The sequence below is a fragment of the Zosterops lateralis genome, assembly GCF_965231275.1.
Source record: "Zosterops lateralis genome assembly, chromosome: Z".
Taxonomy (NCBI): domain Eukaryota; kingdom Metazoa; phylum Chordata; class Aves; order Passeriformes; family Zosteropidae; genus Zosterops; species Zosterops lateralis.
In genome coordinates this window covers 81,108,460-81,134,332 of record NC_139800.1, presented here as the reverse complement: position 1 = coordinate 81,134,332, position 25,873 = coordinate 81,108,460, and the positions used below count along the sequence as shown (strand labels likewise).

General features: G+C 46.4%; 2 protein-coding genes across 2 annotated transcripts in view; both read left to right on the top strand.

Moving 5' to 3' along the window:
- The window catches only part of LOC310922513 (fibronectin type-III domain-containing protein 3a-like), a 39,981-nt gene extending 22,736 nt beyond the window's left edge, over positions 1–17,245 (top strand). The window contains exons 7-27 of the mRNA XM_083883139.1: positions 1,027–1,299; positions 2,180–2,235; positions 3,345–3,499; positions 3,758–3,817; positions 4,884–5,022; positions 5,864–5,917; positions 6,496–6,617; positions 6,707–6,881; positions 7,335–7,421; positions 7,750–7,888; positions 8,382–8,450; positions 8,752–8,870; positions 8,972–9,077; positions 9,609–9,784; positions 10,291–10,404; positions 10,920–11,069; positions 11,717–11,997; positions 12,470–12,682; positions 13,192–13,358; positions 14,056–14,177; positions 14,749–17,245. Coding sequence (XP_083739265.1) covers positions 1,027–1,299; positions 2,180–2,235; positions 3,345–3,499; positions 3,758–3,817; positions 4,884–5,022; positions 5,864–5,917; positions 6,496–6,617; positions 6,707–6,881; positions 7,335–7,421; positions 7,750–7,888; positions 8,382–8,450; positions 8,752–8,870; positions 8,972–9,077; positions 9,609–9,784; positions 10,291–10,404; positions 10,920–11,069; positions 11,717–11,997; positions 12,470–12,682; positions 13,192–13,358; positions 14,056–14,177; positions 14,749–15,069 — 3,098 coding nt within the window. The 3' untranslated portion in view covers positions 15,070–17,245. The remainder of the gene's footprint in view (positions 1–1,026; positions 1,300–2,179; positions 2,236–3,344; positions 3,500–3,757; positions 3,818–4,883; positions 5,023–5,863; positions 5,918–6,495; positions 6,618–6,706; positions 6,882–7,334; positions 7,422–7,749; positions 7,889–8,381; positions 8,451–8,751; positions 8,871–8,971; positions 9,078–9,608; positions 9,785–10,290; positions 10,405–10,919; positions 11,070–11,716; positions 11,998–12,469; positions 12,683–13,191; positions 13,359–14,055; positions 14,178–14,748) is intronic.
- A 3,119-nt stretch (positions 17,246–20,364) lies between these two features.
- Positions 20,365–25,075, top strand: LOC310922697 (transcription initiation factor TFIID subunit 9-like). Its single transcript, XM_083883429.1, has 7 exons — positions 20,365–20,423; positions 20,510–20,591; positions 21,023–21,159; positions 22,056–22,190; positions 23,450–23,531; positions 24,126–24,239; positions 24,691–25,075. The coding sequence occupies exons 1-7, from the start codon at positions 20,373–20,375 to the stop codon at positions 24,849–24,851; spliced, it is 762 nt and encodes a 253-aa protein (XP_083739555.1). The 5' UTR covers positions 20,365–20,372; the 3' UTR covers positions 24,852–25,075.
- The last annotated feature ends 798 nt before the right edge of the window (positions 25,076–25,873 follow it).

Below are 25,873 nucleotides of genomic sequence, written 5' to 3'. Positions count from 1 at the left end.
CTATATCTCAAAGCTGGCTTTCATTTCTGTTTTGCTCACAGATTTTACATCTCCAGTATTTCTAACCAGGCAATTTGCAAGCCCTTCCTGTCCCATCTTTCCCAACAAGCTGGCCCTTCCTCCCCACACATTCCCAGAGCTTCTGGTAACTTAGAGCAACCCCTGTGGGTCACCATGTGCAAAGTGTGGTTGTGTATCCTCTGAATTTTCTGTTTGAATCCTCTGTTTTCAAGGAGTTATGCAAATTTGTGCCTGAGAAGTGCTATATTTTCCATGCATTTTCCATGTATTTTCCATCCCTGCTTCTGCCATTGTAATTCCCACAGCTGTGACTCCTAAAATTCCTTGCCCCTAAAACTCTGCCCACTGTGTTTTGTCACTGCCTTGGTGTGAAATTTATTGAGGATGAACTTGATTTGACACATGAATTTATTTTTCTTTTTAGACCAAATATGACTGAAAAGTGAACAAAAATAACCCAAAAAATGTTGTTATCCATAGTGGAAGATGAAGTGCAGACCCACTCTAAAAACTGAACGAAGCAATAAATCAGTGAAGAACTAGGAGTATTAAAATTCTATGTTTAATTATTAAACATAGAATTAAACCAAGCTCTAATCCTTATTTTATAATCAGGACTTAAAACAGAAATTAGACTTAGTAAGACCACTCATTGTCTCTCAAGCATGAATTGGTAATTACGTATTTTGACTCACTATAGGGTAAAACAGCATTCAGGCTGTGTTGGAAAAATGCAGTTTGCATCCTAAATTTGCTTCATTTTTTGCAAATTTGTATGTAGCAGAGAAGAAAGGCAGCTGTAAGGCAGGATCAGGCACAGTTGACAGTAGAAAGGCCCAAAAAATTTAGTTTAAAAGGACCTCAAACTCCAAAATCCCTGCACTTCCAGAGTGACAAAACACAGGGAAGTTCCAGAGGCTCAATTTTAGGGATTTTTACAGCTTGTAGATTCAGATGTCAAGTGAATAAGTCAGAATAACGGAGTTATTTCTGCCTTCTTTGCAGAACCTCGTTCCCATGGAAGGACAAACTTCATCCAGAGGGACGAGAGGAGTCTCAAAATGCAGGAACACCTCAAGAAGAGGCTAAAGGACAGACAAGCCAGTGGTCACACCAATAATAAACTGAACAGCCCTCCCTCCTCACCACATAAAGTTGTTAATTCTTCCAATGCCACAATTCCCAATGGGAATGGAAAGGGCCAGCAAGGGGCAGTTGGAGCACTAAAGCAGAAGCAGATAGGAAAAACAAAGGGCAGTCCAGAGGCAGAGATGGGAGGTAGGTGGCATGGACAGGGGAAATCTCAGTTATTTTCTTATTTTCTGTAAATTCATTGCAGAACAGGTTCTGAGAAAGCTGCATTTTTAAATTTGTTTGCCTGTTTGGGATTAGAAGAAGCCTGAAACCTGTTTTGGTTAGATTTTATTTTTTCTCTAGGAATCATTGGATTATCAGTTTTTCTCATTTGATATTTAAGAAATAAGGTCATCAAGAAGACTTAATCTTAAACCTTTTTACTTCCCTGCTGTTTCTGACCCAGGACTGATCAATATTCCCAATGAGGGTGACCTGTAGGTACTTCAGAACATTTGGTGTCACTGTTTGTGGTACTTTTTGGTTAACCAGGAGTCACTTAAACTTTCAAGAAATACGAAAATTTGAGCAGTTGTAGAGGCTGCTGTTTAATTAGTTGTAATTTCAGCTTTTTAATACCTCGTGGCTACTAAAAACCTTGTGCAATGTCATTGTCTTTGCTTTGAGACAGTGTCAGGCTTCTTCCAAACTGAGAATGTTTTGTGCCATATAAATTCCAGGAAAACACATGGGGCAGAGATAAGATCTTACTGTCATTTTTTTTAACACCTCTCATTTTTGGAGGAATGTTTTTGTGTTGTCAAAGAAAACCTATTTCTGCTCCATTAGGAAAAGATCCCCTTTGTGCAGGATGTACTAAAAGGGTTTTTGTACCACTGTTGGTTTTGGATACTTGGTGTTTCTGCCCTTCACACAGCCAAAACAAACAGGGGAAATGAACTTTGCACAATAAGTACCATTGTTCAAGTCCTAATGAGGCCAACTCCATCTCGTGGTGGCCTTTTGGTAACAGCCCGGGTTGCTCTCAGGCTTTGGGATAATCTGGTTTGTGTTTAAATTGCAGAATCTGACACAGAATCCAGGAAATGTGATACTCACTTGAGCATTGGCAAGCCAGTTGTAAGTATTAGCCTTAAAATCCCATTATTTTCTGGGCCTGTGCTTCCTATAAAATAACTTGTGTTTTATCAATCCCCTTCTTTTTTTTGTTCTTAATGGTTTATTTTTTTTAATAGAGAGGATAAAGTTTAGTTGTCAAGAGTTCATAGCTGGGAAAGGGCAACCGTGCTGGAAATTCACTATTTCTCAGTTTGCCAGCCTGTAATCCCAGAATATTCCACTGTTGCAGTTTTCCAGGGTATGTGAGGACTTTACCTTGCAAACCAGGGCACTGCTAAACTCTTGCAAGTTTGTCCACTCTTGGAACCATCCTTTGCTCAGCAAAGGATGAGGATTTAGGAGCATTGAGGATAAAATTAACATAAATCAATCCTCTTTTGATGTTACATTGAGAAACTGGAGCAAATATTTGAGTATTTAGAGACTTATTCAGGAAGGTGTAGTCTGGTGAGGGTAATAAAAATGTCTGTGTTTGATCTTGAGCAAGTTTAATGAGCTCTTCTCTGCATTATCCACACAGCAAACAAGGGTTGTGTTCCTTTGCACCAGCTTTTGAGGGTTTTTTTGGTCCTTTAGTATTTTTTCCCTGCTGCTTCTAATATCTGTACTTCAAGCTGCCACAGGGCCCTGTTGCCTTGGGCAGAGAGAATTTGGACTGAGGGAATTAAGCAGCAAAAAAAAAAAAAAAAAAAAAAAATATCAGACAAGAAGTTTTCAGTTTTACAGACAGAGCCTGTGCTGTCCTTAGCATCAGTGATTGAATATTGTGTGAGGGAGCTGTCAGAAAATGAGGTGTTTGTGCCTAAATCTGATCTGGGGTCCTGCCCAAGACCCCCAGCTGAGCATTTGCTCCAAAGGAGTGATGGAAACGTTGGTGCAGAAATTTTCCTGCCCCAGTGTGATGTTGATTTGGTGTTGAAAGGGAAAACCTTTAGAAATGAAAAGAGGAAATCATTGCAATCCAAAGAATGCCTCTATATTCCCACTCCAAAGGGAGAGAATTCCTCCAGTGAGGAGCTTCCTAGGCCAATTAGCGACGCCATGTTATTGACTAATTAACCTTTTCTTGCAGAAAGCAAACTTACTTGCATTATTTATGCTTTTAATAGGTTTCTGATATACAAGCAAGATCAGCCGTTCTGTCCTGGAATCTCCCAGTTAGTTCACAGAATGGAGAGAGCCATAGTCATAGTCCAGCAGCATTTACATTTGAAGTAGCAATATCCAACAGTGGTAAAAATGGAAAATTTAAATCTGTCTATGTGTAAGTTTAGTTTCTTCCTTTAAGCACAATGTTTAAACCATTAACCAATCAGCAATCTCTCTATCAGGAGCTGTTTGTTGACTTGCAGACCTTCCTACTTCACATGAAATAAATTTTAAGTAATGTCACTAAAGAGTTACGTGGACAGTGGGAAACTTAAATGTGCACTACGTGGTTTTGCTTTTCAATGAGCTTTGAGCCCTGAGGTTTAAGGAAGAGCTGTAACTCTGCTTTCTGTTTGTTTTTGCCTTTTCACAGTGGGGAAGAGTTAACAATTACACTTCCTGATCTCAGACCAGCCACTGATTATCATGCCAGGTATGCTGCTGGGAAGGAAATAATGCTTTGGGGAATGTGGGAATTCCAGGATTATTATGGCTGCATGGAAGAAGGGTGATACAAACAGTTAAGGAATACTCTTAAAAAAAAACCAACATGCTGCAGACACTGGGTTTGCTATCTATATTTCTAACTTCATTAAAATACCACCTCATTTCCTTCCCTACCTTCTCTTGTCTCCTCAGATTTCTCAGTTACAAACTTTAAATTATTCTCTGCTGGTGTTTTTATAGAACAACACTCTCTAGATTGTTGTGGGCTGAAGTCAGTGGTAAATGAAATAATTTAGCCTTGAAATTGGATCTGAAAGTCGGACTTGTCAGCTTGATTTCCAGAGGTGCTTGTCTGACCTGCAGCAGTGCAAGCAGGGAAGTGGGAATGGACTGGAATGGGAAGGGGGATGGGATGATCAGGAGTAAGTGATCCTGACTGGAGGTGTTGGGCTGGCCAGGGAGAGAGCAGCTGGTGAAACAAACCAAGGGAGCACTGGGAAGAGCCACACTCAGTGCTGGGGCACAGGAGCAGGTGAGATTAAAGATTCCCTGGAGCAAACTCCTGCTTTGAAGCTGTGGAAGAGTTCTGAGTGTGGGAAATCCTGGGCACAGCTCCAGCCGTACAGTGGGTTGTGTTTTCCACAAAAAGAGGCGGGACTGCTGAAGACATGAAACAGTTCCTATGAAAATTGTGATTTTATGATTTAGCCTGTTTAGTGCCCATACTCCTGCACAACTGTTGGCTGTATTTGGACGTGTTCTTAGCAAAAGGCTCATTTTCAGTCAGGTATCCTGTTACCATCTGGGGACACCTGCCATAGTTTTCATCCCCTATCCCACAGGTATTTCAGCACTAAAATATCTCCACTGTGACAGAGAGTAATGGCAGAGTAAATGAAGGGTGAGAACTGGGGTTTGGGGTCCGCAGGTGAGCCTGTGTGACCCCCACCCTGCAGCCACTGCTTGGAATTCAATTCCTGGAGCTGCCAGCTTTTCCCTTAAATTTCCAGATGCCACTGCAACAGCCACATCATTAATTACCCTTTGTTTAGAGTTTCAGCAACCAGCAGTTCCATCAAAGAAACCATTTCAGAGCTGGTGAGCTTCACTACAGAGAGCTGTGAGCCAGACTGTCCAGCTGCCCCAAAACTGATTAACAGAACCAAAAACAGCCTGAGCTTGCAGTGGAAGGTGAGAACCAAACCTGGGGCTGAGTGAAGGGGAGCAGAGCACCCTGCTGGATTCCTGTGCAGTGTATTTAAATTAGCTTTGTCAATAATTCAGTGTGTGCTGTAGGTGTTGCCTTTTAAGTTGCTCAGTGAAGATTGATAATGAAATAATCATTTCCTTTCTCTTTTTTTCAATGTTTGCGGAGTTTCTTGCCTGCAGCTTTGGTGTGACAGAGTTGGTAGCAGGGCTCATCTCTTCTGAACTGGCAGAGAGGAAAAAATTGATTTTTATTTATTTATATCTTTGCTTGAGGGCCTGGATGATAAATAGATTTGACTTAATGTTCTTTTAGTTATTCTGACCCATTCAGACTAAATTTCTTTGGATGCTTTTATAAATTCTCATTATTAATCTGACTTCTGAATTTAACCACTATCTCTGAAGACTTACTAGTACTGTGTTTGCTTGATTTTTCATGTTTTTTCTTGTGATTGTGCTGAAAAATTGTTCCAGCTAAATGACTTCAGTGTAATTATTTGTAGAATCTGTGCTTAAAAAATGAAGAAGTTCCTATTTCACATGTCAGATGTTGCTTGCCTGAACCCTTAGATCGCTCAGGCGGGTGGTGAGCACAGTGCATGGCACAAGGAAAAGAGCTCTTTAGAGCATAATTTGGTCCATCTATAAAATAAAATAATTTATAAATTTATATTCTAAACTATCAGAACTAAAAGAAGTAGCACAGCAGTCTTGTATTAATAGGTAGTTGGAGTTTATAATATTCAATGTGTAAAAATATTTATAAAACACATTTACAGCCACTTGATTTTAACTTGTTTTTTCATTGTTTCTTTATTTTCAGTCCTCAAATGACAATGGTTCCAAAATAACTAATTTTCTTTTAGAATGGGATGAGGTAAGAGCTTTTCTAGTACAAAAAAACAAATCATAATGACATCTGTAGAGCAATTACACTTAAAAATATCCTTTGCTTAGGTACAGCAGCTGTTTTGGTGCAACTCTCCTGACAATTTTAAAGGGACAAATGATCAGTGGGAGGGGACAGTGTAAAACTGTCTCATTTGTCATCCAGAGCATCAGTAATTCCTGTGTTCTCTTTAAATGCATGAGCATTTGGCATCTTTGGGTGTTTCTTTTCAGCTCAATGATTTATCACCATTCTGCCAAAAGTAATCAGGTATCTCAGTCCTAATGCGATTTTTTATCAAGACTGGTCAGAGTGACCATCAGCAGACTCAGGATGACCCTGATACATTAAATTTTGCATTCTTGAGGCTCAGTAATTTCTTTTTTATTTACTGTTAAATGAGTGAAATGACATTTTTCATGGATGGTGCCCCTGCCTATGGAACAAGATGAACTTTAACTCCCAACCCAAACCAGTCTGAGATCCTGGGATTTAGGAAGATGCAGAGTGAGGAGGGTGACCTTGGCAGGGGTCAGGGAGTGACTCTGGATCTCCCTTTTTCCTAGGGGAAGAATGGACCCTTCAAGGAATGTTACTACGGGCACCTGAAGCAGTATAAGCTCACCAAACTCACTCCCTCCACAAGATACTCTCTGAGACTGGCTGCTAAAAACGACATTGGGATGAGGTAACCAGGAGCCCAGGGATACCGAATGATGGATTTCCCTGTGGATTCCATCAACTGCTGGCTCACCCTTGTTCAAAATCTCTCCCCAGTGGGTTCAGTGAGACGGTGACGTTCGGCACGGCCGGAGTGGTGCCACTGGCCCCAGCACCGCCTGTGCTGCTGGAAGCAGGAGTGACCTGGATGGCCCTGGAATGGAGCCCTCCTGCAGGAGGGGCCTTGGATGACTCCCTCACCTACAGCCTGGACATGGAGGAAGAGGGTTCTGTAAGTGCTGGGCTTTGTGTGGGAAGTTCCTTCATAGTGCTGAAATAAAAATGAACTTTTTTTTTTTTTTACCTTCCGAGAAATGGTCGGCAAGTACTGCATGGAATTCATGGCAGAGAGAGAAAGCATTGCATGGAATTCATGGCAGAGAGAGAAAGCATTGCATGGAATTCATGCCACAAAGTATTGAGTGGAATTCATTGTCACAGAGATCAAATATTGCATGGAACTCACAATTATTGCAAGGAATCCATGGCAGAGATAAACTACTGCGTGGAATTCATGATAGAGTTAAAATACTTTGTGCAGTTAATGGCACAAACTGTTGCATGTAATTAATTCATGGCACAGAAGTGAAGTTCAGGATTAAAAAAATGTGAAATATCCACTCTGGGTTTTGTTTTACCTTAAAAATCAGTGACTTTGTTCATTCTTATTTTCCCTCCTTGTCAGGGCTACGGATTCCAGCCCCAGTACAATGGAGATGAGCTCTCATGCACTTTAAGAAACCTGAGGAGGAGTACATCTTATAAGTTCAGGGTTTGTACCATAGTTTGTTCCTAATTTCATGTGCTGTCTGGGACTTTGGTATTTCCCAGGAAATTTTTCAACTTATATGGAGACAGCAGGAATCCACCTGTTGTCCCAACAATTACCTGTTGTTAGAGCAGGTTTTGGTGAAGTAATATTTCAAATCAGACTCTTTGCACCAGCTAATTTTTGTATAAATGGTTATCTTTATTTTTGTTAGGTTTTTAATAGAAGACTTTTTTTAAATCATCAGCATATTTATCCTCATGTATTATCAACATATATTACTATCATTAAATAAAGCATTTAATCTGTGTTCTGTTCCCTCCTTCAACAGCTCTTTGCCTACAACAGTGAAGGAAAAAGCAGCCCCAGTGAGGTGGTGGAACACACCACCAAACCTGACAGACCTGGAGCTCCAAGCAAACCTGTAGTAAAGGGCAAGATCCATCCCCACAGTGTGAGAATCACATGGGGTAGGTGTCTTGGGCTGTTCCAGTGCTGCTGGGCTGTGGACAGCCTCTCTCTGATTGACTAAGAGGGAACTCAGGGTGATTATTTATCTGCAGCTGTTATTGCAGGAGAAACACTTAACATTACCCAAAAATGGTTTATTTTGGGGCTGTAGTACCACAGTGGTGGTCTTCATTCATTTTGGAGAAGCAGAGACTGCTGTGAGAATACTCTCTGGGTTTAATGTGATGTTTAAATAATTCTTATGTTCACTTAAATAATAAGAGCTGATACCTGAAATTGGTACTCTTGGTTACTCTTCCTGGCATAATCATGATTAATAATAGGAGGAAAATTGCTCTGAAAAATGTATTGTCAGTGATTAAGTACACTGGTTTCTCTTGCTGGTTGACTTTTCTGTTTGAATGAATATGGATGTGTTCACTGGAAAAGCTGGTAACAAAATAATGCCTTGATGTTAAATCCTCTGTAACTTAAGGTGTTGATTTCTTTCAGAACCCCCCAAGGATAATGGAGGATCAGACATTACTAAATACTTTTTAGAAATCTCCGAGGCATCAGTTGGTAAGGAATCACCTTTGGTACTAGTACAGTATGCAGTCTCCATCCCTGGAGGTATTTAATTCACATTTAGATGTGGGACATGGCTTAGACTTGGATTTTGGAGATGTTTTCCAACTTAAATGATGCTTTACTCCAGCAGTCACTTCCGATTTCACACATGTGTTGTGTTGTACATGTTCTCTGTATAATTAATCATTTCAAATTGATTCTCTGGTTTGACTGCCTTAATAATTGTGTGGGAGAATTTTCAGGTGGGATTTTAGAAAGGTTTGAAAGGGTAAAGTGCTTTTCCTTCCTCCAGGAGGGAGGTGGGAGCCCATTTACAGCGGAGCCCAGCGGGAACACGTCTGTGACCACCTCAGGCCTGGCACCTCCTACAGGCTCCGGGTGTCCTGTGCCAGTAAAGGTGGGGAGAGCCAGGTGAGCAGCAGGAGGGGAAAGGTGCTTCTGGAAACCATTTCTGTTCATGTTCAGCCAAATGCTTTATGTCTGTGCTCTGCAATGACCTGTGTCCCTGGCAGGCCTCTGATGTCACCACTGTCACAACGGCGGCCGTTCCCCCTGGGCCCTGTCCTGCCCCAGCCCTGGTGGGCAAAGCCAAGCCCAAGGAAATCACTTTGCAGTGGGGTAAGCACCGGAGTTGGAGTAAAACACTGCTCTGATTTCAGTTGTCCAGATCAAAAATCTTTAGAGGAAAAAAAAAAAAGTTAAAATTATAGAGATGCTGTCCGTGGCCTTAGTTGTTTTTCGTGTTTGTTTTGTTTTGTGGGATTTTTTTTAAAGAAGACCAAAGCTTCTGTCCACCTCTGGTGGGGTGATACAGTGAGGCTTAAGCAGACATAAATATTTTCTAGTGAGAAGGCTTCCTGTCTCCCAGTGACTGACGCCTGCTTGGCAATTTAAAAGTCAGCCCTTGTTTTCTTACTGTTATCTCAGTAAAGGAGATAAGCAAAAATTAATAGTTCCACTGTTTTGTGAAGAAAACAGGGAAAATACATGAAAAAAACCTGATGAAGGCCATCTTAAACTAATTATCAGTACCTGGGGAGGAAAAAGCAAGCTTCATGAAGTGTTCTGCTCAGATACATAACAGGAGCCTACCCTAACTTAGGGAATTTAGAAATTAATAGGAAAATCCAATCTCTTTTTGTTTGCCAGGCCCCCCAGCTGTGGATGGAGGCTCTGAGATCACAGAGTATCTCCTGGAGATGGCCAGCTCGGAGCAGGACGAGCGCAGGGTGGTTTATCAGGGCCCAGCAGCTGAGTTTGGAGTGACCAACCTGCTCTCAGGGAGAACCTACTGCTTCTGGCTCCGGGCAGGGAACAGAGTCGGGGTAACCACTGCACTTACCACATCTCACTGACCTCACACGAGAGACAGGAGTGATGGTGCTGAGGGGGTTTTGTAGCCTTCTGTTGTGTGAACCTCTTGATGTTTCTGCCTTTGGAAATGTTGGATGTGTTACCCCTGAGCTCAGGCTCTGCAGGTGTGGCGGGAGCAGCATCATGTGGAGAGGGGTGTATGTCAGTCGTGCCAGGTTGGGAGAAGGGTGGGATAAACGTTGGTGGCATAAAAGTCTCTGGGAGCAGTCCCCAGCTGCTGCTGGAAGGCATATCCTGGCTGGGAGAGGGAGGAGTTACAAAACCCTGGCAGTGGGAGGAGCTCAGATATCCTGTGGGAAGGGGGCCCCCTTCAAGTACCTGCAAAGAATCTGAAACTGAGCCCTAAACTCTGCTGTTTACTTCCCTGTCAAGTTAAGAATAGTTTGTTTGCCTCACTTGCACATCAGTTCTTGCCCTGGTGCTGTTGCTGTGTTCATGCAGTGTTGTTTTCCTGCAGTTCGGCCCCCACTCCGAGAAGGCAGAGCTTTGCACTGCTCCCGGACCCCCTGAGCAGTGCTGCAAACCCGTGATAACCTGCAAAAGTGCAGCTTGTGCTGTGGTGTCGTGGGAGGTAGGTGTTGATGGCTTCCAGTACCACCCAAATTAGTGTTTGGCTTGGCTTTTAGAATTGTAGTCATACGTTTATGATACACAGAAATGAAGGAAATAGTATGTGTACGGGTGGAATATTTTAAGCCCATTTCTTTAGAGATATCTATGTTGGGTTTGTAAACTTTGGGACTTACTAATTGCAGTCTTAACTGGACAAATTGGGTGACATTTAATCCTCCTCATGATGTGGTAATTAATACATAGTGAATTAATTCTTTTAAGTGGTAAGAGATTGAGGGTCATTCAAAATTCTGGTGTGAACTGTGGTGGTGTGTCACACGTCACCTTTTAAGTTAAAATCCCTTGGAACAGACCTCAGGTTTCAACCCCAGTGCTTCCAAAGGCTGGATTTTGATGATCTTGAGGTGCTTTCCAGCCTTTTCTGTGACTCTCACCCAGTGTAACAGAGCTTCCCCCTGGGTGCTGGGGTGTGCAAGTGCAAGAGTTGAGCAGAATTTCTCCCTCACCACCCAGAGCCCAGCGAGCAACGGAGCAGAAATCACCGAGTACAGGCTGGAGTGGGGCCAGGTGGAGGGGTCCATGCACATCATCTACACTGGCCCCTGCCAGAGCTATGAGGTCAAGGGGCTCACACCTGCAACCACCTATTACTGCAGAGTCCAGGTAGGAAAAGCCTTTTGGTGCCACTGGGCACTTGCTGTTTGGGGACAAACTCCAGCTAGAGAGGAATATTCGTGTGCTGTCACCTGCTCATGCAGTAGAGAAGGTAATTGGGGAAAACATTTCCCTCATCCCCTAGTCTGTAGCCCTGGTTCCATGCCTGAGGTGTTTTGGTTTTCTGAAATTCTTTTCCCAGGAAATTTTCTGTAAACTGGATAAACGTTTTTGTAACTGTACCTATGTTATTCATTCCTTTCCCTAGGAGGGACTTCTTGATGTCCCTCTGGTCTGACCAATGTGATTGAAGAGGTTAACCTTTGTTTCACCAATCAAATTGGTTTGTGTAAAATAGTATAAAAGAGAGACACATCCCAAAAATAAAGTAGTCATTTTCAGCCTTCTGAATCTCAGAATCTGTGTTGTGGTGTAAAACAGCGTCACCCCAGTCCCTCCTCATTCTCTGAATCTGGAAGAGTTTAGATCCAGTGTGCTGTGAAATACCAGATGCTTTGCCCTGTTGACAAATTATTCAGGAGATTTTACACTCTCCTCCATGTTGCTTTTAATCACACACAGAAGGAAGGCTGTGAGAGCTGTGACTGCCTGGCTGGAAAACAGGGATTTGGTAACTCCTGTGTGGTGTCTTTCAGGCTGTAAACGTGGCCGGGGTGGGGCTGTTTGGGGACACGGGCGTGGTGACCACACCCCCATCAGTGCCTGCAGCCGTGGCCGTGCTCCACTTACTTGAAGAGGATCAGATGGAAATCTCCCCTCCTTTCTCCACGTGCCTTGCAATCCAGTGGGAAGAGCCCTGCAGCCACGGGGCAGAGATCACAGGGTACAACATTGAGTATGGGGAGAAGCAGATGGTCACTGTGGGAAGAAACACAACCCATGTCCTTGAAAATCTGCTGCCTGACACCCTGTACAGGTAAGAATTAATCTGAAATCACATTTGTAAGATTTAGATGTCCTTTGAGGGTAGTGCTTTAAATTTTTGAGCAATTTTTCATGCAGCTTACAGACTGTTTACCTAATTCACCCTGCAACTCAAAAAAAATTCCTAAAATTGTCATATCCAGACTCCAACCATGATGCTGGCAGGAGTGAGATTGTAATTGGTGTTAAGGTTCACATTCTGTCTCAAAGGCAAGACTTTAAGGTTTCTGGGTTTAGAATTTTTCATTGGGTTGCTCAGGTGTGTGGCCAGAAGAAGATGGACAGGTAAGAGCAGAGCAGGAGTTCCTGTGACATTAGTCTTGGTTAAAGCTGAGTTCAGATTTAATTTCTAACTGCATCTTAATTTCTCTTCTTGTTTGGAGTTATATTCTGTACACCTTTTAACTGTTGCTTTGTTACCCAGCACTTTTCCTGACCACGTGGCTGTTCTCTCCCATTCCCAGGATCAGGGTACAGGCCATCAACAGCTTTGGAGTCGGTCCTTTCAGTCATTCCATGAAAGCCAAAACCAAACCACTACCTCCTGACCCTCCCCACCTGGAATGTGTGGTCTTCAGCTACCAGAGCCTTAAACTGAAATGGGGAGAAGGGCCCAGCAGAGCTTTAATTCCCAACCCTACTCAGTTCAACCTGCAGATGGAGGACAAGTTTGGCAGGTGTGACCATTAAGGATCTTGTGGTTTTACCACTTCATGTCAAGTTTTTAAGGTGTTTTATGTTATTCTCCCTTCTCTTTGCACCACTGAGTCATTTGGGCATCCCAGAGTTTGCCCTTTGGCAAGTCTGCATCCCATCTTTCAAACAGAACTGCTATCTTGTACTTCTGCTGCTTGTGAACAGTAAATACTATTTAAAGAGTAAATACCTTACCACTATCCTATGCTGGCAGGGTTATTTTTGGATATTCAAAAACAAAGTCTGGTCTGCATATAAGAAATGGGTTGGCCAGCTGTTCTTTAACTGGAAATTTCAGTTTGGATATTCAAGGGTTGTTCTCTTCAGTCAGAGGAGTTGGGCCCTGCAGCTTCAGTGGGAGGAAACCTGGGACACCGGGAACGCAGCATCACTTCTTTGTCCTTAACTCAAATCCGAGTGTTTCATGTCTGATATTGCCCCACACATAGGTGATTGCTGGGTAACTCTGTGTGTGCTCTGTGTCCCCCAGGTTTGTGACAGTCTACAATGGTCCCTGTCACACCTACAAGGTGCAGAGGCTCAGCGAGTCCACCACGTACCATTTCCGCATCCAGGCGTACAACGATGCCGGGGAAGGAGCCTTCTCGGAGGTCTGTGCTTTCACCACCACCAAGTCTCCACCTCCACCCCTCAAAGGTGAGCTGGCACTGCCCTGGCAGCTGCTGCAAGGCACTGGTGGGCAGGATTGGATCCTACAGCCTGACCCTCAGCCAGTCTTTGCAGGGACAGAAACACAAAGTCGCTCTGAGGGGCTTTGTCTGGGTGTGAAAAGGGCTCCTTTGTTGTGATCACCTCCTGCACTGCAGCTCTTCCACCCCTGAGCTGAGCATTCCTACCTTTGCTCAGCTGGAAAGGCATTTTGCACGGTTATCCATCAAAGTTGCATCAGTGTGTTGGCAGATAAGGGCACAGTTAATTCCTCTGATCATCACTTTTTAACATGGACATTAAAGGTCATCATTAAAGTCACTGTGAAGGTCAGAGTGCTGAGTGCCTGCAGCAGAATTAATTGACTGAACCATGGTTAGAACATAATTTCAGCTCTGCACATGGACAGAAATGCTGGAATCTGTAAGGACTTAAATGTGCTGCCCTTCTTTACAGACATGAGCTCATCCTGGCAGCTCAAAAAGACCAAAGTGTAACCTACACGTAATAATGATAATTTTTTAAGCTCATCTCATCAAATAGAAGAAAAAGAAAGAAATGAAAAAATCTTAATTGCTTTAAGTTACTGGAATGAGTTGCCTGTAAGCATGACAGCTGTATATTTGTAAAGACCATTATTCTTTTTCTAAAGCACTGGCAAATCAGCACCCACTTTATTTTCCAGCACCCAAAGCAGTTCAGCTGGAAGAAAACACTTTTGAAATCACATGGGAGCCTCTACAGCCGATGAAAGGAGATTCCATTGTTTACATCCTTCAGCTTGCTGCTGGCAGAGAGTTTGATCAGGTACCTTTTATGCAGCATCAGGGATGTTTTTCCTGGGAAAAATTATTACAAAAAAAAGATGGGCATATTTCTTTTGGGAAGGTGTCCCTGCCCATGGCAGAGGGTGGGAATGAGATGGGCTTTAAGGTCCCTTCTGACCCAAACCATGCTGTGATTCCATTATTTGAAGGTTGAAATTCTGTTTGAGGAGACTCTTCATTTTAGAAAGTGCAAAGTGGGTGAGCACTGGTTTATCCTGTTTGCCCAACGATTCTTTGGCTCTTGATTCTTAATCCTGATGGTCTGGTGGTACCACTGCCTCTGTTAATCAGAGAGTCCACTTGGGTGGAGGAGCTTTAACAAAGAAAATGCAGAATGATTTTTTTTTCCTCCTTTCTGAGCCTCCCAGCCCAGGTGAGGCCTCAGCGTGGGGCGTGGCAAGAAACTTAAATGAATCACAAATTGTCCAGAGATTTTACAAAGCTGGGGAGAGGACGGGGGCGACTCCAGGCTGTTCCCAGCACTGCACCCAGCCCTGGAGCAGCTGGCAATGAGCAAGGCGCTCCTGACTGAAGCTCCTGTCTCCCTCCAGGTGTACAAGGGCCCTGAGCCGTGGTTCCGGCTGCCGGCTGCGCAGACCAACTGCGAGTACCGCGCGCGCGTCTGCGCCGGCCGCCGCTGCCACGACCTGCCGGGCTGCCCGGAGCTCTGCGGCCCCTACAGCCCCAGCACCGTGTTCTGCTGCCAGCGCCGGGAGCTGGGCCCTGCTGCCGCAGCTCCAGCCGGCACCGAGCTGGCGCAGAGCGGGAAGCGGCTGCGCGAGGAGCGCGCCATCGCCGTGGCGCTGCTCTGCGGCTTCGCCCTGGTGGCCATCCTCTTTGCCGTGGTCATACAGTACTTCGTCATCAAGTAGGGTGGAGCTGGGCCCTGCTCAGCTGTCTGTACAGAGCTCTCTGGGGTGTTGGTGGGTAGTTCAATGGGAATCCTAGCTGGGAACCCCCTCGCTCCGTGCGTTCCCGCTCCCGCTGCTGGCGAGGCCTGGCTCAGCAGATCCTTCCCAAATGCTGGACGCAGATTTCCTGTAGAATGGGTGATCCTGGGGCCTCTGCAAATCAGGGTGAGCTGTTAGAGAACAGCCATCAGCTGCCTTAGGGTGCACGCTGCGGGGGGTGTGCACACTCCTCCTCTCTCCCCATCCCAGCCAATTGGAGAGGGAAGGCATTGCTAGAAGAGTCCTTTCCCAGCACCACCAGAGCAGCAGGAGGCAATGGCTGTTCCATCAGGTCTCACTGTAGTTTGATATCCATGAAATCCAGCAGCACAAGTGCTTGAGCTTAGAGCAGAACTGCAGAGCCTACTAGAGCATACCACATTTACTAGACTGTAGAAGGAAAGCAGAATATTGACTTAGTGATATTACTACTTTACAGTTATTTTAGTATTTGGGATTCAGTAATAATCATTTCAAGTGTTGGAGTAGAGGGTGCCAGGGTTTTTTAGGGTTTTAATCCAAACCAATGCCAGCAGGACGTGGCGCTCGGCCGGGATGCCCAGGAAAGGCTCTGCCCGGAATGTTCCTGCTGTCCTGAGCAGCTTTGGCCCAATCCACATTTCACTCTCAGTGCCTGAGAGAGAAGTAATTCCCTGTGCAGCGTGCTCAGAACAGCACAGGAGTTGTCTTTAAGGAGAAAGAGTGCATTTATGATAAATGTTACACTATTTGGCTCAAACTGAGCAAATGTTTTTGTACTATTATTAACCTAAAAAAAATAAAAAGTTCAGCCTGCTTTGGGTGCCCTTCTAACTTAACCCCAATGAGCAAATTGTACGTGAGAGTCTTTTTAGATAACGTTTATACAATGTTTTAAACTTGCTATCCCAGTGGTAGCAGCTTCACATTCCATGGTTTTCCTGTTGGGAATGTTCAGCCTGCTATGAACTTGTCTGAAAGTCGTCCTGGTCGGCTGGGGGATATTTTTGTGGACACTGTGCACTACATTTGACTGTTGTGTTCCATCTGCTTGTGGATCCCTGAGGAGGAGCCTGGCAGCTCCTGGCTCCGTTAGATCAAAGCCTTTTGAAAGCTGGAACTCACAAATTTCCAGTGTTTCGGGATGGATCCTGCCAACAGCATTTGGAACATGCCACAGAACGGTAGATTTAGGGTATTTTGCAAAGTCTGTGGGTCCACTTTGGCCATCAGAGCGATGCACTTGTGGGTGGGAGGGTGGATGTGACAGAGCTACAGGCAATGTGTTTCTGGTAATTAATTAATCACTTTTAAGGGTCTTTCTCCTACAGCAGTTGAGAAATAACGTTGTGTTAGAGTTTGAGGCATTGTGTTGTATTTCAGATGTGGAAAACCTAAATTATGACCTAGTATCACTTAATCCTCTTCACAGTAGATTGATGGTGCAATCTGAAATTAATCTTTTCAAAACGTACTCTTCATTTTTGTACTCTATTTATTTTGATTAAAAGTCCTGGAAAGAAAAAAAATGTATTGTTTGAATGTATTGTTCTACTTGTAGCAGAACTTTAAGTTAATCATTTATTATATCATAGAAATCTCTCCCTCCAGTGTCAGAGTTTTATACGGATATTAGTCTCTAGTTTGCAGAAGAGTTTACAATCTGTCTTTATTTTCCTCATAGTCTCCCTTTAGCAGATAAACTGCCTGCAGCAAATCTCCGTTGCCAAAGGGTTCTTTTTTAACTCCTTAGAACCAACTTGTAGAGGTTTATTTGGCAATAATAGTCCTGAAATTAGGATTGCAGAGTAAATACTAACAAGTTACCACTGGTAAAAAATGAAATCTAATCCTTTTGTAATTTCCACAAAATGCTGGTATTTCCAGAAAATATCTGGGATTTTTACTGCAATATGGATTTTTTATCAGCTGTTGTTCATTCCAGAAGGATGTACCCTTGTGGCATTAATGTATTTTAGGTATCTTCAGTTTTCTTGTATTGTCATTTTGAGGTATCTCAAATGTATTTTAAAGCTGCCATGCATTGTATTACTAAATTGTAACTATCAAATAGATAATATATTTAATACAGCCAATAAATAATACAAATGTATTCAAATCTGAGTCTGAGCTCTGGTGGTTTTGTGGGATTTAGTCTCACTTGTGTGATGTGTAATTTAAGGGAAGGGAAACATTGCTCAGTGTCATTAAGAGCTGAATTGACTTGGGACCCTTGGAATATCACTTCCATTTCTCGTCACACTGCAGGAAGGACCTGCAGTTTCCAGGTGAGATAGAACAGTTATTTGATACTGGAAGTGGAATCATTTGGGGCCGATTGCCTATTTTCCATCATTTTATGTTCATTCAAGGCCTTTCCCCCTTGAGCTCTTCCCCAGCATTTGCTGCTGAGTGTGGAATTTCTCCTGATGGTGCCTTAATGATCTGATGAAGATAAGATGGGAAATGCTTTATTTGACCATCATTCCCAAAGAAACAGCTGGACACTCAGCCTGGATATACTTTCCATTCAGGAAAGATCAGGGATGAGGAGCTGGAAAACGCTGGGCTGGAGGAGGCAAGCGAAGTGAGGGCCGGCATGAGGGAATCCCAAAGAAAGGCTCTGGGAAGCTGGAATCACAGGGCCAAAGGGAGCAGGGGCACCCACCAGCAGGATGTGTCATGCCAGAGTCCTCAGAATTCCTCCAGAATCCAGGAATGGGGCTCTAGTAGAAGTGAGGGATGTGTCAGCTACAAAACAAACCTCCTCTGAGCTCAGCTCTTAGCTGCTCTTCTGCTCCCAAGGACTGCTCAAAAGCCAGAGTGTTGTGGAGCCAAATAGTGTGGGATTGGTGCTGGAAAGGTCAGAGCTGAGCACAGGCACTGCATTGTCCAGCAAATCCCAGATCTGACGTTAGGGAGATTCCTGCTGCCCTTTCCAAGAAAGAGGCAGAAGCTCTGGCTGGGGTTGTTCTTGCAGATTTGGACACCTCCCAACAGGAAAAGCTGTCCTTGTGCCAGGGCTCTGCGTGGCTGTACCCTGAACACCTCAACAAGTCCTGCCTGGGAGGAAATTCCCAGTGAAATTTAATAGAATCGTGGAATGGGTTGCGTTGGGAGGGACCTGAAAGCTCATCTTGTTCCACTCTCTGCCAGACAGAGATACCTTTCCCTATCCCAGGTTGCCCCAAGCCTTATCCATCCTGGCCTTGCACACTTGCAGGGATTTAAAATTTATAGGGTTAAAATCCTGCACCCTGAGCCAAGCCACGTGCCCAGGCTGTGCTCCTGATTTCTCCGACAGATGATTCCCAGCTGCCCGGGATGAACGGCCCCTGGCAGACACAGGAGGAGTCGGCGCCAGGCCAGGACACACCATGACCCCGTTTCCTGTTTTCCACTGCTGAAAACAGCCCCGGTGTCTGAGCAGAGGGGAAGGGTGGCTGCTCTTCCATCGGGCCAGCCTGTGGTGCCCATGGAATGTGAATTTATCCTGGAGAAAAGGAGGCTCAGGGGGGACCTTGTGGCTCTGCACAACTCCCTGACAGGAGGGGACAGCCGAGGGGGTCGGGCTCTGCTCCAGGGAACAGGGACAAGAGGAGAGGGAACAGCCTCAGGCTGTGCTAGGGAAGGGTTTGGTTGGACATCAGCAGGAATTCCTTCATGGAAAATGTTGTTAAACATCAGAACTGCCCGGGGATGTGGAGAGGTGATGGAGTCCCTGTCCCCGGAGGAGTCCAAGGAATGTGGATGTGGCACAGGGCTCTGGGCTGAGAACAAGGTGGACATCAGGCACAGCTTGGACTCAATGGTCTTGGAGGGCTTTTCCAGGCTCACTGATCCCGTGATTCCCAGCACGGCTCTGCCCCACAGGACTGTCCATGAGGAGAAGCATCCATGGCCAGAAGGCATTTGTGGCCCTGGGGACTGGTGGCTGCCCTGTGGGAACTGGTTCTCCCTCCCTTCTGCTGCTTTCCTTGCAGAAATCCTGCAGGTAGCTCCTGGCTGTGCTTCCCAACATGGAGGTCACCTGTGGGCAGGTGGTAGAAGAGTCATACACTGTGTTTAGGGATAAATCCCGAGCCCCATGGAAGTGCAAACCAGCATTTTCTTTCCTGCCTTGGGAATAAATGATGTGACAGCCCACAGCTCCACGTGCTGAGTTCCAGCCTGATCCCAGCCTGTGGAAGAGCTCCTCTCCCCTTCTTTCCTAAAACAAGGGGAAAGAAAAGTGGGGTTTGTTTGCTGCCTAAGGTCAGTGTCTGGAATTCCTCCTCTCTCCCTCCCTTCTCCCAGGATGTTTTCGTGTAACACGTTCTGACTCATAGAAGTCAAGTGACTTGGCCTCAGAGCTGCCAATCCTGCCAGAATCCTGGCACAGGAATCCTGTGCTGAGTGAAGGTTTTTCCAGCTCCTCCGAGCACTGCCAGAGCCGTGGGGCTTCTCCTGTTCCTGCTCCATGGGGCTGCTCCTGATCCTGGCACCCCAAACACAGGGCAGGGCTGGAATGTGTCCATCCAGGCTGGCTGATCCGGGTGAGGATGGGGAGCACCAGAGCTGCTGCTGGGATGTTCCGTAGGGTGGATCAGGGGGAGCAGCTCCTGGTTCTCCCTGTCCCGGGGATCTGGATGGGAGTTCCCAGCACATCCTCCAGGCCTGGCTGCAGTCGGGACATCCCGGATTGTAACAGCATACTGCAACTGCTGCTGGAGCACTGCTGAATAAACAGAAAATAAAAAAAATATTTTTGCTTCCGTTTTGCCTCTGAAAGTGAGAAACTTTGGCAAAACTCACATGGAACTAAATGGCTCTAAATGGCTTCCAACTCCAGCCAGCTGCCATGAAAACCAGCTTTAAAAAGCTTTCAGATTTGCTTCCGAAGTGGAACCTGTTATTTTCAGGACAGTGGGAATGCACTGTCATTTTTAGTTAGTCCTGAGAATGCTGGTAATTTTAATAGTGGCTTCAGAGCTTTTAATAAAACAAAAACAAAACACCCCTCCTGTATCACCACAGGGCAGAAGGGAGGCACTGTGCTGTCTGCAGCAGGGGGAGCAGGAAAACAGTCACTTGAATCCAGCAGATTTGGTCTGTGCATCCGTTGGCCTTCATGAATATTTATACTAAAATGAATTTTTGCCCTGCTGGGCCGCGTCTCCATGGCAGCCGCGCTAGGCCGCGTCTCCATAGTAACGCCCCCTCCCGGCCGCCGTAGCCGCGCCCCTCGTGCCACATGACCGGAAGCGATGGAGGCGGCCAAGATGGCGTCCCCCAAGAGCGCTCCTAAAGACGCGCAGGTACCGCGGGGCCCGGGGGGACCGGGCGGGGACCGGAGGGGCCCGGGGGGCTCGGGGCGCTGAGCGGTGCCGTGTGCCCCCCGCAGGTGATGGCGCAGATCCTCAAGGACATGGGCATCACCGAGTACGAGCCGCGCGTCATCAACCAGATGCTGGAGTTCGCCTACAGTAAGCGGGGCCGGGCGGGAAGTGCGCGGGGAGAAACCCGGGTGGAGCAGGGAAGTGCTCTGGGAATCCGTGTGTCCTACCGGGCCCCTGTCAGACTCGGCGGCCGTGGAGAGCTTTTCCCGCCGTAGTTCTGTAACACTTTAATCACAGAATCACAAATCACGGGGTGGTTTGGGCAGGGACACCTCCCACTATTCCAGGTTGCTCCAAGCCCTGTCCCAGCTGGCCTTGGACACTTCCAGGGATCCAGGGGCAGCCGCAGCTGCTCTGGGCAACCTGTGCCAGGGCCTCCTCACCTCACAGGGAGGAATTCCTTCCCGTTATCCCGCCCAGCGCTGCCCTCGGGCAGTGGGAGCAGTGCCCGGAGCCCGCAGAACTTTCAGGATGGGGACGGGGAGCATTTCGTTTAACCCGGAGCCCGTTTCCCCCAGGATACGTGACCACGATCCTGGAGGACGCCAAGATCTACTCGAGCCACGCCAAGAAGTCGAGCGTGGACGCGGACGACGTGCGGCTGGCGATCCAGTGCCGCACCGACCAGTCCTTCACCTCCCCCCCGCCCCGCGACGTGAGCCAGCCCCGGGCATGGGCCGGGACACGGGAGTGGGACACGGGGACGGGGCCGGGACACGGGGATGGGGCGGGACACGGGGACGGGGCTGGATCGTGGGGATGTGGCTGGGATATGGGGATGAGGGCTGGACATGGGGATGTGACCAGGACAGGGGGCTGAGGCTGGGACACAGGGATGTGACAGGGACAGTGGGGTGAGGGCCCATTGATACAGGGCTGTGACCAGGGCCCAGAGATGAGGCTGGGGGATGTGGCCGGGACACAGGTGGATGAGGGCAGGACATGGGGATGTGACTGGGACAATGGGGTGGGGGCAGGATACGGGGATGTGACCAGGACGTGGGGCTGAGGCTGGGACACAGGGATATGACAGGGACAGTGGGGTGAGGGCAGGACATGGGCATGTCACTGGGATACGGAGATGAGCCCAGGATACAGGGGGATGTGACCAGGATAGTGGGGTAAGGGCAGGATATAGGGCTGTCACCAGGACATGGGGATGAGGCTGGGACATAGGGGTGTGACCAGGATGTAAGGATGAGGCCAGATCGTGGAGATGAGGCTGGGATATGCAGATGTGACCAGGACACAGAGATGTGACTGGGACAGCAGAATGAGGGCAGAATATAGGGATGTGACGGGGACACAGGGATGAGGCCAGATCGTGGGGACATGGGGATGTGACCAGGGCACAGCGGGATGAGGGCAGGACACAGGGATGTGACTGGGACAATGGAGTGGGGGCAGGATATGGGGATGTGACCAGGACACGGGGATGAGGCTGGGATGTGGGGATGTGGCCAGGACACAGGGGGATGAGGGCAGGACATGGGGATTTGACCAGGACACAGGGATGAGGCTGGAGCACAGGGCTGTGTCCGTGCCCTGCAGTTCCTGCTGGACATTGCCCGGCAAAAGAACCAGACGCCGCTGCCGCTGATCAAACCCTACTCGGGCCCGCGGCTGCCGCCCGACAGGTACTGCCTGACTGCCCCCAACTACCGCCTCAAATCCCTGCAGAAGAAGGTAAGGATTGCTCAGAGGTTGGGAATTCACCCCTGAGGGGCTTGGGGAGTGGTGTTGAATGGCAGTTTTCCACGCCTCTGGAAGGTGTGGGTGGGTATTGGCCTGTGCGCTGTCAGCTCCGAGGTTTCCAAGATGGATTTGCAGGATCGTTCTTGGCTGGTTTTTAAATGGGTGTTCTGGTTTGGGTTGAATTAGGGGAAACCCTCCAAGGAATCCCCTAATAACAAAACCTCTACCACCCCTCCCCCCAACCCTGGGTTTGGGAAGGAATCTCTTGAACACAAAGTGGAAAAAACCGGTTTATTAACAAATGAATAAACACCCCCCGACACAAGGGAAAAAAAAAGAACAGAAAAAGCTCAGGTTACTGTGAGGGGAGGGGCGCGCAGCGTCTTTTACAAGCCCCGGCGATCTTCCTCGGACTCCTCCAGCCAGATCAGCTCCGGGTGCCGGTCCTAAATCTTAAAGGGGGGGGGGGGGGGGGGGGGAGGAGAAGAGGAAAAGGAAAAAAAACAAACAGAGCACAGAGGCGGCAGAAAGAAAGGAAGAAAAAACAAAAGAACGAAAGGGCAAGAAACTAGCAGAAAAATTTGCGATACAGCGAGCGACTAGAAGCGACTAGAAGCAGGGAAGCCAAAAGCCAAAGTGGAGCCAGCCAGCAGGCCAGTGCCCGCCCCCCCCTAAAGGGGACGGAACACCTCTCTTAGACATAACAAGGGTGTCCACGATATGGGATTATGGGATAGAGAGCACTGTCAACCCAGGACAATGGGGATTGTTAAATATCAGAAATCTTAAAATATGGTGTGATTTCAAGTATGGGAATATTGTAGTGTTAAAGAAATACTGCAGAATTCCAGAATCATTGAGGCTGGAAAAGTCCTCCAGGATCATCAAATCCAACCTGTGCCTGACCCCCACCAGAGCACTGAGTGCTGTGTCCAGTCATTCCCTGGACACCTCCAGGGATGGAGACTCCAACACCTCCCTGGGCAGCCCCTTCCAATGCCTGAGCACCTTCTCCATGAAGAAATTCCTCCTGATGTCCAGGAGGAAATGTCAGGTTTAATGTCAGGCTGTCAGAGGCACAAGCCAGGCTTTGGTGTAGATATTAAAGAGTATTTTTTACTTCCACCTCAGTTGTTTCTGCTTTAGAGGGAAAAAATTTCCTTTGTTGGGAAGCCCTGAATGCCTCAGTGAGGGAGGACTTTCCTGTTTATTCCAGGGCATTCCCTGATTCCCTGGTTCTCTCCCCACAGGTCTCCTCCACAGCAGGCAGGATCACAGTCCCTCGCCTGAGCGTGGGTGCCGTCAGCAGCAGGCCCAGCACTCCCACCTTGGGTAGGAAACAGCTCCACAGGGAATTCCCACCTTTATTTTAGGAAGAAAAAAATAAAGAAGAATAATTTAAAACACTTTTCAATGTCAGGGACTGCCTGACTTTATATTGTTTGACAGCATCAGAAAGTTAATTTCATAAATTAATCTTTATTATTACAATAACATTTATTATTACAATAACATTTAAATGTAAATGCATTACAGATGTTCTGTATTTGTGATAAATTCTTTCCTTAAAGATTAGTCAAGAACTTCACTTAAATTTAGGGTTGTTTTCCTCAATGTTAGTGTGATGCTGAACTAAATAGCATGGGAACATAGTGGGAAAGATACATATTAAAGTTAGCTTAAAATTTGGAGCCATGCCCTAAAAAGTAGTGTGTGTTTATAGTCTGGAATTCCTTAGGGCTGGGATAAATGCGGGAAGATGAGCAAATGTGCAGCTCTGCCTGGAAATCGGGCTCCTTACATCAGGTGTCCTTGTGTTCCTGTGCATTCCCACTGTATCTGATAACAGGTTGCACGTGGGAGGGAGTTTCAGGGGTGTCCATGGATTTGTTGGGGTTTATTTTGGGGTGGTTGTGTTGGATGCAGGTACCCCCTCGGCCCAGACCGTGTCGGTGTCAGCCAAGGTGGGAGCGCCGGTGTCGCTGGCGGGGCAGCGCTTCACTGTCCAGATCCCGTCCTCGCAGCCCGCCGGGAAGTCAGGTATTCTGGGGCCCCTGGGCATGGAGACAGGGATAGCCACACAGCCACGGGCTGCCTGGTGTGGGAGGGAGAGGCTCATCCAGTCCCACCCCCTGCCGTGGACAGGAGACACCTTCCATGGTACTCCAAGCTGGCCTGGAACACTTCAGGGATGAGGTGGCCACAGCTGCTCTGGCCAAGCTGGTGTGGGAATTTCTTCCCCTCTCCCTCATTCTAGGAGTTAATTCCCATTCCCAGCTCAGCAGTGGCAGCCAGAACATCACCATCCTGGGCATCTCTCTCCCACCCTGCCTCCTGTTTCACTCTTCCCCTTGTGTCCTCACCTCCCCCAGCATTTCCCCCCTTGGCACAAACGCCCCTGGAATGCTCTGGCAGCACGGCGCTCTGTGAGCCTGGAATAACGCTGGGGTCGCTCCAAGCTCTCAGTGAACCCTTTCCATGACTCCCACAGCCACTCCCACCACTCCCACGGTGCAGAACGTCCTGATCAACCCTTCCCTGATCGGCCCCAAGAACATCCTGATCACCACCAACATGGTCCCGCCCGGTGCCGCCGACCCCAACCCGCTCAAGAGGAAGCACGAGGACGATGACGACTACGACACCTTGTGAGGGCCCACAGCCCTTCCGTGGGATTCATGGAGCCTTTTCCATGGGATTCGTGGAGCCTTTCCCATGGGATCCATGGGAGCTTTTCCTGTGGGATTCGTGGAGCCCTTCCTGTGGGATTTACATGGACTCCAGAGGGTGGGAATGGGCGGGAAGGTCCTGTTTGGGCATCAGAGTGTGGAAATAAAGTGGAGAGTGTTTGTAACCCGGCCTTGGTGTCTTGTGCACCCACTTGGGAGGGGGCAGAGGAGTTTCTACATATTTTCTATATAGTCTCTATATTTTTAATGTATTTTAACATAAATTTAAATATAATTTATATATACACACACCTATATATACATATATTGTTAGTATATATATGTATGTTTCATATATATATGTGTGTGTATATATGTGTTAGATATTTGTCATATACACACACGTAATAGCCTTGTACACTCAAAACTCACCCAGGCACTTCTCTTTTTTAATATATATACATTTGTCTATACACAAATATTTATATATGGACATATATTTGCATGCACACATACATAAAATATATAGAATATAGTGTACCCGTGGAGAGAATACACAGTAGTTAATTATTCATGCACTGAAACACTTTGTATATAAATTACATTTTATGTATTATGCACACATTCTAAAATATACAATGACATAATCATATGCTATATAATGCAAACAATATATTTTATATGGTAATATATAATATATAAATACCTTTTGCATGTATCGTCTATATCATATATAAACATAAAATATGTAGAATATAGTGTAAGTATTTGGAGCATACACACTACTGCACAGCAGCACTTTATTATATATAATATAAATTTTTATGGTATATGTCTTACACATTTTGTAATATATAGTAATATGGAAAGCATATAAATATATTTTTATTATAATGTAGTCATGGTTTAGGGCAAATTTGGGAGGAAACTTCTGAATGGGGTTCTTCTGGAGAGAAAACCTTAAAGACCTTTCCTCCTCGCTGGTCTGGGAAAAAGCTGGTCTTA